Here is a 14,003-nt window from a genome sequence, read left to right as displayed (position 1 = left end):
ACCATAGAGTGAATGCGTAGGAATTCCATAGCTGATGTGCTAGTGAATGAATGTGGAAAGGGGTTTCCAGGAAGTAAGAAGCTTGAAAGCACCTGTCCTAGACCAGGGCTTCTTAAACTTTTTCCACTCACAACCTCTTTTCGCCCGAGAAATTTTTATGTGATCTCGGGTATATAGGTATATAAAATAGGTATACAAATCAAACATTTACTGATAATAAATCATTAGCAAACCTTTTACTGTTGCTAAATTTTTCACAACCCCCACATTCAGTTACGCAACCCCTTATGGGGTCACAACCCACAGTTTAAGAAGCTTTGTCCTAGACTAAATGGCAATGACTCTTCATCACCTGACGCACTTTAAGGGAGGGAGCACATATCATAGTGATAGAGCACATGTGTTGCATACATAAAAGGCCAGATTGTGTCCTTGGCATCTCCAGTTTAGATGATCTTAGGGAGCAGCAGTCAGAAAGGGGCCTTGGCCCGAGATCCTGGAGAGACGTTTCTAGTTGGAGTGCATACTGGACTAGCTAGGCTAGTGGTGTGACTTAGCATAAGACAGTTGTGTATGTTTTTCTAGCATCCTGTTCTGATTGCACTGGCCCTAATTTTCACTGCTGTAGCTAACAGTGCAGTCCTATGCAGGGTTCCTCTAATCTAAACCCATTGAAAATTGGTGACCTTTTAATACTAGCTAATGGACTTATTTCATATTTAGTCTGTACTTCAGAAACATAATAATCAATAGGTAGGTCTTGAAAACATAGGGGTAGCATGGAATAATGAAATTCAAATATAAGTTCTTGGGCACAGACACGTTGTTATGTTTTTCCCCCCAATTCTTTTCCCCACATTTTCTTTTTTCTGTATCCCTGTATATTAAAATAAATTTTTAAAAATTTCAAAAATAGAAAATCGGTGACCTTAGACTGAAGTAACTCTGCACAAAACTCCACTGTAAAGCTGTTCCACACAATGGAGCACTAGAGAAAAACCTGCACATTGTCTTAATAAAAAGGTCCACTATGTTGCCTGATTTTTTTTCTTTTTTTAACCTGTGTTTATTCCTTTGTACAGGAATCTTGACCTTTGGGTTTCTAGAAGTTGGCATCTCTATTTTAATTTGGAGTAAAGAAGGGGCCTTTTATGCTGGATTCCTCAATGAGACACAGAACGTCCTGGCTGCAAGAATAATGTTGAGAGACAAAAAAAATTAAATAAAAAGGAATAGCAAATATATTATATATTATATATACAGGAAACAAAAATGCATCCTTGCACTGCTGCTATATTCTGGAGATGAATTACAAACAGCCAACATCAGCAACAAAACAAAACCGACCACCTCTTCAAAGAAATTGAAGGATTGACTGGACTGATCTTAAAAGAAAAACACACACACACATGATGGTAATAATATTATTAACAATACAATAAACCACCGTTCTGCATGTTACATTTAAAGGATACATAGCTCATTTGTTGCACACTGAATGGAAAAGCAAAAATGCTTTGCAACAAAGCAAGAAATCAACAAGCAAAACCACAAAATGATTCCCTGCATAGGAAAGAATCAAAAAAACATTAACTTGTATGATGCTTGTTTAATTATTTTCCAATCTGGGATGTGTGGTGATCATTCTTTCTCCCCACTCCATGCCACTTCTGTTGCTTCACCTTTTTGGTTCTGTTTATTTTCCTAACTCGTCTTTCCTTATTATTTTTTAAACTCTTCCTCTCTTCATCCAGCCCCTTGCTCTGATGAAAATAACTGACTGGGTTTCACTTAAAGCAAAGCAAAATGATATGTATATGATTTCTCATTGAACAAGATGCAGCCTGTAGAGGTTTCACATGGATGTGCTTTTAAGTTATGTATATTATATATAACTGGGGAGGGTGGGGAATGATATTAAAACCAATTAAAGTGCTGATAAGTATGACAATGACATTTTTACATTATAATTATTTGATTGACCGTGGTTGATGTATTATGAGACTCTAGATCATGCTGATATCCCATGAAAACAGAGTAGGAAAAATTCACTAATTCTCTCTCTTGGGGGCGGTATTTGTCTGTCACACACCTAACCTGTGCTCTTGCAAAAGAGATTGGCGTTGTGACACAGTAGTGTTTGTAATTGGTTGGTTGGTGGTAAAGGCAGCATTCAGCAACATGGGAAGGTGGATAAGAAAGACAGAATGAACTGGTATTACTACAACCCAGTCAAAGTCGGTAAATTGTGCCAATTAACAACGTCTCCCTCATCCTGCAGCCCCAAGAAAATGAGGCCATGTTAAGGATAGGTTAGGTTGCTTCCTTCACAATCTTCTGGGATCATGAAGATTTTGATCTCTCAGAGCCTTCTATGGAGCTATTTACTCCGTGTGACAGTTCTTCAAACTATTAAAAAAACAACCCTTTATTTAGTAATCCCCCTCAAGCCGACTGGCCACTGTCTTTAGCTTTGCTCCTGGAATGAAGTTCTGACTAGTTTTAGGTAAAGGTAGTCCCCTGTGCAAGCACCGGGTCATTCCGGACGCATGGGGTGACGTCACATCCCAACGTTTACTAGGCAGACTATGTTTACTGGGTGGTTTGCCATTGCCTTCCCCACTGACTAGTTTTACAGCTCTCCGAAAGAAATATTGAAGGTGAACAAGGAGGCATGATAGCCCATTCCCAGGTTATACCTGTTTTTTGCCAGGATAACATGAAAGTTAGTGGGGAAATAGTACAAAACAGCCTTGTTTCCTTCCAAATACAATTGACTCATATGCTTGCATAGAGTAGAACAAGGGTTTATTTATGAAGAAAAGTTATACCTAGTTTTTCGAAAGTGTATCTCTGTCTAGATTACAGCAAGCTGTGAAGTTTGGGAGAGCAGACCAGCCAATGCCCTGAGGACTGACACTACTCAGGGGTGAGGAAGTCATCAAATATAACTACTTTGATATGTTACTGATGGTACGTGACATTGGAAGCATTCCTTTGGGCTGTCCGTGAATTGTCTACATCCATTGCACAAGAAGGGAAGTTAGAGCAGGTACAGAATATAAGGACAAACCAAATCAATCAGTTTCCCAGTGGACCCAACTAACAGCTCCAGATGTTAGAGAAGGGCCCACAACCACTTCACCATGCTTGTCTTCATCTCCCCTTCTCAACTCATTGTTGGTACTTGGAGAAGCACATCTAACTAGTACCTGTGATTGGAATCTAGATATCTTAGAGAGATGGCCTAATTTGAATTCAAGTCATTGGGGTAAGATGGATGATATCCCATATGGTAAGCTATTTTGACATTCTGAAGCCCTGGGTCATTGGTCTTCCCAGTTGCTACTATAGCTCTCCTAAAACTGAATTTACTTCTGTCGTGCAGGCATGTCCCCGTAAGCACTGAAAGCATCAACACAGGCTTTATGCTGAAATGCTTGGGAGTCACTTCCAGTCGTTCTACTGGATCGTTCTGTCTCTGAATTCTGTCTAAGGGTTCTTGTTAACTTTTTCACTTCCTGTTGCTTTTAGGGACCTATGAAGCACTCCAGAACCGAAAGGGAGAGCAATAACATGCGTGCACGTGAAATAAATAGAACTCCAAATCATTCCTAGAAACACTTGTGCTTTCAATTAAAAAAGAAACCAAAATTCAGGGAATCTTGGGAGCATCGTTACGTGAAGCGTTAAGTCTATCCACTTTATGGGAGCAGGGGGCATCTCCCAACCTTCAGTTTTGATTTTAAAACAAAAAAACAAATCAGTTCAAAAAGTCGAAGTTAGATGGAACAGATGATCCTGCTCCCGGTGTACATCCAGATAAGTGGCACTAATATATGTGGAGATGCACTGCTTCAACACCAATAGGCTCAGAATCCAACTCTGGCAACCAGTAGAAAAAGCTAAAACAAACGTGTTTCTTTGGATTCTTTTCCCAGCTTGTCTGATGGGTAGCCATTGAACAAAAACGGGTTTTTTTGTTCACCTAGAAAGATGTGGCTTATATATAGATATCTCTATATATACATAAATATATAATATTTATTTGTGGTAGTATTGAAGCCATGCATAATTTTTTAAAACTACTTCCAGCCGCCTTGACCATCACTATTGCTGCTATCTGATCTAGCTGGTCACTCTTCTTTCTTTTCTCGGGGTCTTTCCAGAGAAGGGTGGGTGGGTGGAAAAAGCAACTGCTCAGTTTGCACCAAATCCCGCAAGTTGATTCCAAAACTGGCCTTGCAATTGCATGAATGAATTAATATCAATAATTCTTTTTTAATTTGAAAAGCACCTTACCAACCAACTGCAATGCTCTGTCATTCCTTCACTAATTCCACTGTCCACCCCATTCCTATTTTTGTCCCCCCACCCACCCAACCCCACCCTCTTCAATCATAGCCTCCTTCAGTGCTTGGTGGTGTATGCGTGTGTGCTCACTGTTCTTGTATTCAATAAAAGTGAAATAAATGTGTTTGATGCTCAACCACTTTGTGGTCTACACTGACTTTTCTCTCAGGGAGGGCAGGGAGACGGCAATGGAGACTCTGGGGGTAGCCTCTGGGACTGGGTACCGGTGCAAGGGGGGGGGGAGTCACATTCTGTAGAGGGATGCGGAACTACTTGGATGATAGAAGGCACGGTATGAAATAGTCCTTCTCTGACCTGACTTCCATGCTCTTGTGCTGTTTTCTGGCTTTCCTACTTCAAGGTTTCCCTTTCCCACACGGCTGTCCCTTGTTTTCAGCTGCTCATGCTTGGCTGTGCTGTTATCATTCCCATTTGTGTGTCTCAGTTCCACCAGTCCTTAGAAATGCCTCTTCCTAAAACTGCCAGTCTGATTCTTACCCCTTTCGATCTCTCTCTGTGTGGGAGGCTAGGCTGTGTCACAGGGCTTTAAAGAATGAACTGTCTCTTATCCTCAATCCATGCTAGTTTGTCTGGTGGATCGGCCAGCTCTGCATCTGAAACTTGCAGGCAAATTCTGAAGTGATGTACAAATGTACAAACCAGGAGTCAGGTTTTTGCCCATCTTCCAGGATTTACTCTCCTCCACAGCAAACATTTGTTTCCTTGCTAGTTTGGCACTTCCCCTGTGTTTCTGGTGGGTTGGCTTCCTTTTTTATTGTTTATTTGTTAAACATCTACATGTACAGTTGATTATATATGCAGCATTTGTACAATTACACATTACAACAATCATACAATGCCTGGTAAGAGGTTTTTTTAAAAGATGCCCAACTACTGAAGGTGAAAAAGTGCTGATGTATTGTGATGTCACAGGAACCAACCAATCAGGATTCTGCACATTCTCTTCTGCTTTGGATTTAGTAGAACTCATTCCTCTGGAGCTCAAGTGAATATTGCATGTGTGTGATGACCACGCGGGAAGCGCACTTTACAGAGAGGAATGGCTCCTGTTTATGATGAATAGCTGTTAACCTTTGGTCCTTGACTACCATGGACTAGGAAAGGTCAGTATAAGAAATCTTGACTGAGTTGAGGTAAGAATAACCACTGCTTTATGGGAAAGGATGGCATGGGAGTCCAGTCTGTAAGGGTGGAAACAATGGATGACACATAAATATCAAATTTTCTACTCTGGGTAATTAATCCAGAATAAGAACCTCACACTGCGACTTGAAGGCACTTTACACACACACACAAAATGGAATGCAGAGAGAAATCCCACTCAAGCCACAAGTAGAGCTACAAAGAATGGAAAAAAAATCTTCTGATCATCTGATTTAAATATACCAAGTGGTACCAAGTTTGTTATGGCAACTGGCATATGCATGTGGGTTTCTCTGTACTTCTGGGGTCTCGACTGTGTTGGTGAACATGATGCAGGCTTGATCTACTTGCCTGAAGGGGAGGACTATGGGTTTGGCAAGCAATCCTGAGCAGGTCTGTTCAGTGCAGCTACTTCTAGGAAAGAGTTCTTATGTCTTGTCTCAGGAGATGAAAACAATTTGGGAGGGGCTGTGGCTCAGTGGTAGGGGATCTGCTTGGCATGCAGAAGGTCCCAGGTTCAATCCCCGGCATCTCCAGTTAAAGGGACTAGGCAGGTAGGTGATGTAAAAGACCCCTACCTGAGACCCTGGAGGAGCCTCTGCCAGTCTGAGTAGACAATACTGACTTTGATGGATCAAAGGTCTGATTCAGTAGAAGGCAGCTTCACGTGTTCATGTGTTCAATCCCTTGTGGAGGGATGACTAAATTTTTATTCTCCCGACTAATGGAAGAAAAAGGGTTGTGTCTTGGAGCTATCACGTCTCAGTACCTTGATGACAGTGTGTCTGGTCCTCTTATATAGAATGTGTGTTTGTGTCTTTCACGCACCCTGGCCCTCACTTCTGAGAATTCCCTTTGCTCCTCTCACTTAAGGCTGTGTTCCCAAATGCAAGAGACTGAGGTGGCTATTAGGTGTTAGAATGGGCTGTGCTGGTTACAAGCAGGGGATTTCAGTTTTGAATGATCCTTGGCATTAAAAATTCAATGCAAACATTAAACTAGTACAATGGGAAGACAGCTTCTACAACCCTTTGCTTGTTTCTTTCTTGTAGGGTGGCCTTAACCTAGGAGAGTATTCCAAAATGTGATCTTCTGCTTACAGTCTGAATTGCATTCATTCTTCCGCTCAGAGGTTTCTGCCACACCACCTGAGCCACATAGATGCAAAGCAATAGCTTGAGGGTGTAGCTATCAGTTGGGCAGGGGGGTCTCAGGGAGATGGCTTCCGTTTCTGTCACAGAGGGACATACACAGGATCAAGTGATCGGATTGGTCAGAAAGTTGATGAGAGACATTTGGATTCCTGAACCTGATTTCCCAACAAAACTGTAATGAGACTGAATGACACAAAGGCCCTGAAAGTCAGAGCATGTTACTTTATTATATGCTCCTCTAATTAATGATGTATCATTGTATTGTTTGAACAAGGGAATAAAGGACACAATTTTTAAATTTCCTAATTGGTAACATGTTGCTATCCAAACAATATTGCCAAGTACTTTGTACCTAAAAAGAGCTATATCCTAAAAAGAGCTATACCCTTTCAAGTCCATTAAAATCAATGAGTTTAGAAGGATGTAACTGTTTTTGATTGCACTGTAAACCCTACCTGACTTCTCTCAAATCTGTTACAAATAAGTCGAATTCAATGTTTATTTATAAGAGTGTTAACTAGGGTTGCCAACATGGGTTGGGAAATTCCTGGGGATTTGGGAATGGAGCCTGGGGAGGTATAGGTTTGAAAGAAGGTGGGGGGACCTCAGTGGGTTAGGCAGTCCACTCCCCAAAGCAGCCATTTTCTCCAGGAGAACGGATCCCTGGAGATCAGTGGTAATTTCAGGAGATTTCCAAGCCCCACTTAGAGATTGGCAACCATAATAACACCCACCCTGGTTTTGTGTAAATTCCATTTCTGAGGTTATCACTCACCCTAAAGATTTCTTGGCCACAGACTTCAGGATTGGGGCAGATATTGCACCTTGTCTGTAAAGAGGAAAAGGGAGAGGAATCTGGATATAGTTGGCTGATGGAAGAAGAAACTCAAATAGGCATTGGATCTTCTGGAGTGATCCATAGCTTCCTATAAAAAGATGGCTAAGAAGTGGGATGACAGCAAGAAACAGGGACTGGAACTAAATCTGTGCTTGTGGACAAAGTAGGGCTTCGCTACCGTGCATAGAAAATAAAAGCCTGATCTCACGTAGATTTACTGAACATAATGGGTAGGGTTGCCAGCTCCAGTTTGCGAAATACTGGGATATTTTGGGGATGGAGCCTGAAGAGGGTGGGGTTTGAGGAGAGGAGGGACTTCAATCAGATATAATGCCATAGAGTCCACCTTCCAAAGCAGCCATTTTCTCCAGGTGAACTTATTTCTATCACCTGGAGATAATTTGTAATAGCAGATTTCCAGCCACCATCTGGAAACTGGAAACCCTAATAATGGGCCTTACAAATAAGTGTGCATACTAGGTTCACTGCCTTCGACAACACCTTTCCACCCTCAGAGGTAGGATTGCCAACCTAAGGCGGTGGCTGGAGATCTCCCACTATTACAATTGATTTACAGGTGATAGAGATCAGTTCCCCTGGAGAAAAGACCGCTTTGGCCATTGGACTCTATGACATTGAAGTCCCTCCCCTCTCCAAACCCTGCCCTTCTCAGGCTCCCCCCCCCCAAATCTCCAGGTAATTCCCAACCCGGAGCTGGCAGCCATACTCACAGGCCCTCAAGGCAACGTCCAAAGCAGTATTAAAATACCCACAACAATTTAAAAAATACTAAAAACAACCCACAGATTAATAAAACAGATTCAGGCAGCAAAAATCTCTTCATTTAATCTTTTTGGAGTGTTTTCAGTTAGCTTTCAAAGAAGGGTTGCCAAATCCTGGTTGGGAAATTCCTGGAGATTTGAGGGTGGAGATCCTGGGGAGGATGGGATATGGGGAGAGGAGGGACCTTAGTGGGGTGTACTGCCATAGAGTCCACTCTCCAAAGCAGCCATTTTCTCCAGGAGAACTGATATCTGTAGTATAGAGATCAGTTGTAATTCTGGGAGATCTCAAGTCCAGGCACCACTTGGGGGTTGGCAACCCTATGCAGTGAAGTCCTGTCACGATTGTTCCAAGTATTGTTAGGATTGAGCTGTTAGCAAGAAGCAGCAACAATCCTCTATCCAGTATTTGTTGTTTTTTAAAAAATAAAATAATCCTCAATAAAACTTCCCTTTCGCCATATTGGCTGTTACCGCACTAGGTATTCCCAGTGATGTATTAAGAGTTTGAAAATGTTATAAAAAACATCGCTTTAAAAGGGTTTTTGGATGCCACGGCTAAAAAATGGTTGGAAGACGTCTTCACAGCTAAAGGGGCCAAACAAAGTGCGAACAGTATTTTTCATAACAGTTTCAAACTCTTAATACATCGCTGGGAATACCTAGTGCGGTAACAGCTATTGTCTGACCTGGCATGGCTTAAATTTTAAACAAAGAGGGTGCGTGCCCTGCCCTTCCCCAAAGAAAAAAAATACCCAAAATATTGGAATTACCATTTTTAACATGGTAATAGTGGGAAGCCTTAACAATATGTTATTTGTATTACTTGACACACGTATGTTAATTTGTAAGCATTATGCAATAATGGGATCTGTGTTAGGACCGGTGCTTTTCAACCTGTTCATCAATGACCTGGAGTTGGGATTAAACAGTGAAGTAGCCAAGTTTGCAAATGACACCAAATTATTTAGGGTGGTTAAAACAAAATCGGACTGTGAAGAGCTCCAGAAGGATCTCTGTGTACTGGAAGAATGGGCATTAAAATGGCAAATGAGATTCAATGTGAGCAAGTGTAAAGTGATGCATATTGGGGCAAAAAATTCCCACTTCACATATACACTGATGGGATCTGTGCTGGCAGCGACAGACCGAGAGGGACCTTGGGGGGGGGGGGGTAGTGGATAGCTCAATGAAGATGTCAACCCAGTGTGCGGCTGCTGTAAAAAAGGCAAATTCCATGCTGGCCATAATTAGACGAGGAATAGAGAATAAAACTGCTGATATCATACTGCCCTTGTACAAATCTATGGTGAGACCACACTTGGAATACTGTGTACAGTTCTGGTCACCACACCTAAAAAAGGATATTACAGAGCTTGAGAAGGTGCAGAAAAGAGCAACCAAAATGATTAGGGGACTACAGCAACTGTCCTATGGGGAGCGGTTAGGACGCTTAGGGCTGTTTAGCTTGGAAAGAAGGAAGCTAAGGGGAGACCTGATAGAGGTCTATAAAAGTATGCATGGTTTGGAGAGAGTGGTTAGGGAGAAGTTTTTCTCCCTCTCCCATAATACTAGAACTCGGGGCCATCTGCTAAAGCTGGAGGGCGAGAGATTCAAAACAGTTAAAAGGAAGTATTTTTTCCACACAATGCATAGTTAAATTGTGGAACTCCCTGCCCCAGGATGTGGTGATGGCTGCCAGCTTGGAGGGCTTTAAGAGGGGAGTGGACATATTCATGGAGGAGAGGGGTATTCATGGCTGTTAGAATGGATACCAGTCATGCTGCATACCTATTCTCTCTAGTATCAGAGAAGCATGCCTATTATTTTGGGTGCGGTGGAACACAGGCAAGATAATGCTGCTGCAGTCGTCTTGTTTGTGGGCTTCCTAGAGGCACCTGGTTGGCCACGGTGTGAACAGACTGCTGGACTGGATGGGCCTTGGTCTGATCCAGCAGGGCCTTTCTTATGTCCTTATGATAATTCCAGTATTTGGGGTATTTTTTCTTTTCTACATCGGAGTGTTATCTTTTCCCCTCCCCCTCACATTCATATTGACCTTCCCCAAAGAAGCCTGATCTATGAGTGTGTATAGTGGGTGTTTCCCTATGGGGAAAGCATGGCCGTCTGTATATGTGTGTGTGTGTGTTAAGTGCCGTCAAGTCACTTCCGACTCATGGCGACCCTATGAATGAAAGTCCTCCAAAATGCCCTATCTTTGACAGCCTTGCTCAGGTCCTGCAAATTGAAGGCTGTGGCTTCCTTTACAGAGTCCATCCATCTCTTGTTGGGTCTTCCTCTTTTCCTGCTGCCCTCCACTTTTCCTAGCATGACTGTCTTTTCCAGTGACTCTTGTCGTCTCATGACGTGACCAAAATACGACAGCCTCAGTTGAGCCATTTTAGCTTCTAGGGTCAGTTCAGGCCTGATTTGATCTAGAACCCACTGATTTTTTTTTTTTGGTTTTTTTTTTGGCAGTCCACGGAATCTGTAACACTCTTTTCCTTGTAAATACTGCTATTTTGTTAATAAGAGTGTATAGTGGGTGTTTCCCTATGGGGAAAGCATGGCCGTCTGTATATGCGTACAGGTACTCTTTTCCTTGTAAATACTGCTGTTCTGTGAATAATAAATAGTCTCAAAACCTACGCCTTCTCGGAGGATTGACTTTCACTCGCCGGCGCTGAACGCGGAACGCCTCACCATGCGGCCGCGGGACCTACCCGGACCGCTTTCTCAGAGGGACCGCGGGCCGTCTCTGGTATTTCTCTATGGTTGGCGGACTTATTTCTTTCCCTTCGCCTCTCAGCGGAAGTGTCCGCGCAGCCGCTTCCGGGAGCTTTCCGGAAGCCTCGCTCCGTGTGGCGCCTTTGCGCCTTGGGTGGGTTGCGTGGACGCCGAGCTGCCCCGCGCCTGACCGGCTTCTCGCCCTGAGTGACCGGCCGGTGCTTATGGTTGCTTCTCTTTTTTCAAGAGAGGAGCCTGCTGTGTCTTTCATGGGTGTGTAGAAACTGCGCCCCTTTTGCCATGCAGGAGTTTGCGAAAACCTCAGGGTGTTTGGTGGGTGGGGGGCACCTGGTGGGGCTTTGACAGTTGCAGACTGTAGTCGAAATCCAGTAGGAGCGGCCTCTACTACGTGGGAGCTCTGTCATGGGGGGTTGGGGGGGGGGCTTCACCGGTTGAATTTCTGCGTAGCACAGAAGTGTTAAAGCTATAGACGCTCTGTAAAGAAGGAGGGGAGAACCGGACAAAGGGACTAATTTAAAAGAGTCTAGTTTTTTTTTTTCCTGGATAAGATTGAAAAGGAACTGGTTAAAAGGATTGGTTATAATGGAAATAGAACTGTATATGATATCAATTTACTAGAAAAATAATATGTATTAAATGAGTGTTAGGGAGAAAAGGAGGACTTATAAAATAATTAATTTTTAATGGAAATAATCAAATGCTTTTTATTATACTAATCCGTTTATTATTAGTGAGATTTACTATTTCACTTCTTCCTTTTTTATCTCCTTTTCTTTTTTCTTTCCTTTATATGATATTAAAGGTAAAGGTCCCCTGTGCAAGCACCGGGTCATTCCTGACCCATGGGGTGACGTCACATCCCGACGTTTCCAAGGCAGACTTTGTTTTGCGGGGTGGTTTGCCAGTGCCTTCCCCAGTCATCTTCCCTTTACCCCCAGCAAGCTGGGTACTCATTTTACCGACCTCGGAAGGATGGAAGGCTGAGTCAACCTTGAGCCGGCTACCTGAAACCGACTTCTGTCGGGATTGAACTCAGGTCGTGAGCAGAGCTTTTGACTGCAGTACTGCAGTTTAACACTCTGCGCCACGGGGCTCTTTATATGATATTACTAACTATTAATTTTTTCTTTGAAAAATATAAATGTCAAAGAGATTAATAAATATTAACAATAGTATCAGGATTAGAATTTTATGCAAAAGAGATTGCTAATTTATCACAAGATGAAGGGAGGTGTAGGGGAAGTCAACAATTTTTGATTATATATAAATATTTTTAACAGTGTTACCTATTTGTTTTTACTTTTTACTGTTTATGTTTTTGTTAAACCATCTGATTAATAATTTTGGAAAAATAATAAATTATTTAAAAAAAAAAGAAGAAGGAGGGGAGAAGTCCCGCGAACTCTCCCATTGTTCTGTTTCCATAGATTTGCTCTGGGATATAAAGACAAACAAATTTTGACTATGGCCATTTATGCAGGGTCGATTCTGCTCCTCACTCGATGCTGATTTTTTAAATCTGACCTTTAAAATGACTATTCACGGTCCCCGATGCAAGAGGAGAAAGTCAAACAAATTCCACTCCCCTCCCACTCGCCTGCTCCTTTCCTTCGTTTGCATAGCCATTAGCAATAGTCGTTTGCATAGCTAAGCCCCGGGATTCCGCATGCTTCCTTCAGTGAATGCTTACATGCGGGGGTGGAGCAGATACAAAAGCTCATGTTAAAGGGGCTCTTAAGAAATGCAAAGCAGGTATGCACCAGTTTTACAGTGATATCTGGAATGATGGTAAAGTGTGAAGAAATAAAAAAAAATGTGTGGGCCACTTCAGCCTGGAATGTACTGCTAATTACCAAACATCAACGGCCTATATGTTAGCTGCATCATCCCACTTTGCCCTCTCTCCTTTTCTTTCCTTTTTGTTTTTGATTGGGGACATAGCCTGGTCTGGTTTGGGCTGTAATTCCATAAGGTGTTGAGTGTATTAGCATTCTGTATTAATAAGTATAACAACGTTTAGGCTAAAGCAGCCCAGCTGCTCTTTAGCTCTGCATACAGGAAGACTGCAAGCCTACACAGGCTGCTTGGGACTTTGGGTCTTGTTTCATGATAGACGTATCTGCAGCTTCTGTGGCTTCATAAGTGAAGAGGCATTTGAAAGAGAAGACTTCATGTGAAGCTGCATTTTTCTGAGTCAGACCAGCGGCCTGTCCTACCCCAGCATTTTCTATTCTTACAGGCAGTGGCTCTCCCAGACTTCTGCTACCTTAGCCCTGCCTAAAATTCTTTACCTGGTGATTGCATAGATGATATTCAACCTGCAAAGTATATGTTCTACCTTAGAGCTATGGGTTTTCCTTTGAGTTTCTGTCATCTGCTCTTATTTAAAGATATGGATTTTCTGTCAGGAAAGGCATTGGCAAACCACTGTAAGTACCTGTATATGTTGTGTGTTAACAGGATGAGAAAAGGCACAAATCTCTTTTTGGTGAAAGTGGGCCCATTTAGGTTTCTGAGGATACCCTTCACATAATCCTGGTTATTTTCATGTTTAAATTAATGATCTTCTGTTGCTTGCCTTCAAATTATGAAAGTCCTGACTATTGCTATCATGTTTCCTGCCACTTGGAGGCTTGGTGAGATTATGCCAAATACATATATGTGTCAAGGTGTTCCAAGGTGTAATTTTTAGGTGGATTCCCAACTAGTTTATTTGTTAAAAATAAGACAAGTCAGGCAGGTCTCTGGAAAGGCAGCTTGTACATTTTCTAAATACATAACTTATATCATTAGCAGTGTTTCATCTCATGTATATTCTCCCTTACTGTTGCTTATGCCTGTATTGCCTGTGTTATGTACAATGCCAAGCATACTGCTGGTGCTGTAGACATATTTAATTAGTACAAAAGTTCAGGATCAGTTGTTGTTTCTAGGTACTCCTGATGTCCCTGATCAGTTGCTTAG

At 42.3% G+C, this 14,003-nt stretch overlaps 1 protein-coding gene across 9 annotated transcripts in view; it reads left to right on the top strand.

Moving 5' to 3' along the window:
- The window catches only part of EPB41L1 (erythrocyte membrane protein band 4.1 like 1), a 170,274-nt gene extending 168,549 nt beyond the window's left edge, over positions 1 to 1,725 (top strand). For all 9 annotated transcript variants that reach the window (XM_056845513.1, XM_056845509.1, XM_056845508.1 and 6 more), the window contains one exon: positions 1,083 to 1,725. In XM_056845513.1, coding sequence (XP_056701491.1) covers positions 1,083 to 1,091 — 9 coding nt within the window. In that variant the 3' untranslated portion in view covers positions 1,092 to 1,725. The remainder of the gene's footprint in view (positions 1 to 1,082) is intronic.
- The last annotated feature ends 12,278 nt before the right edge of the window (positions 1,726 to 14,003 follow it).

The sequence above is a fragment of the Euleptes europaea genome, chromosome 2 (assembly GCF_029931775.1).
Source record: "Euleptes europaea isolate rEulEur1 chromosome 2, rEulEur1.hap1, whole genome shotgun sequence".
Classification (NCBI taxonomy): domain Eukaryota; kingdom Metazoa; phylum Chordata; class Lepidosauria; order Squamata; family Sphaerodactylidae; genus Euleptes; species Euleptes europaea.
This window is presented reverse-complemented; position numbering and strand designations above follow the sequence as displayed.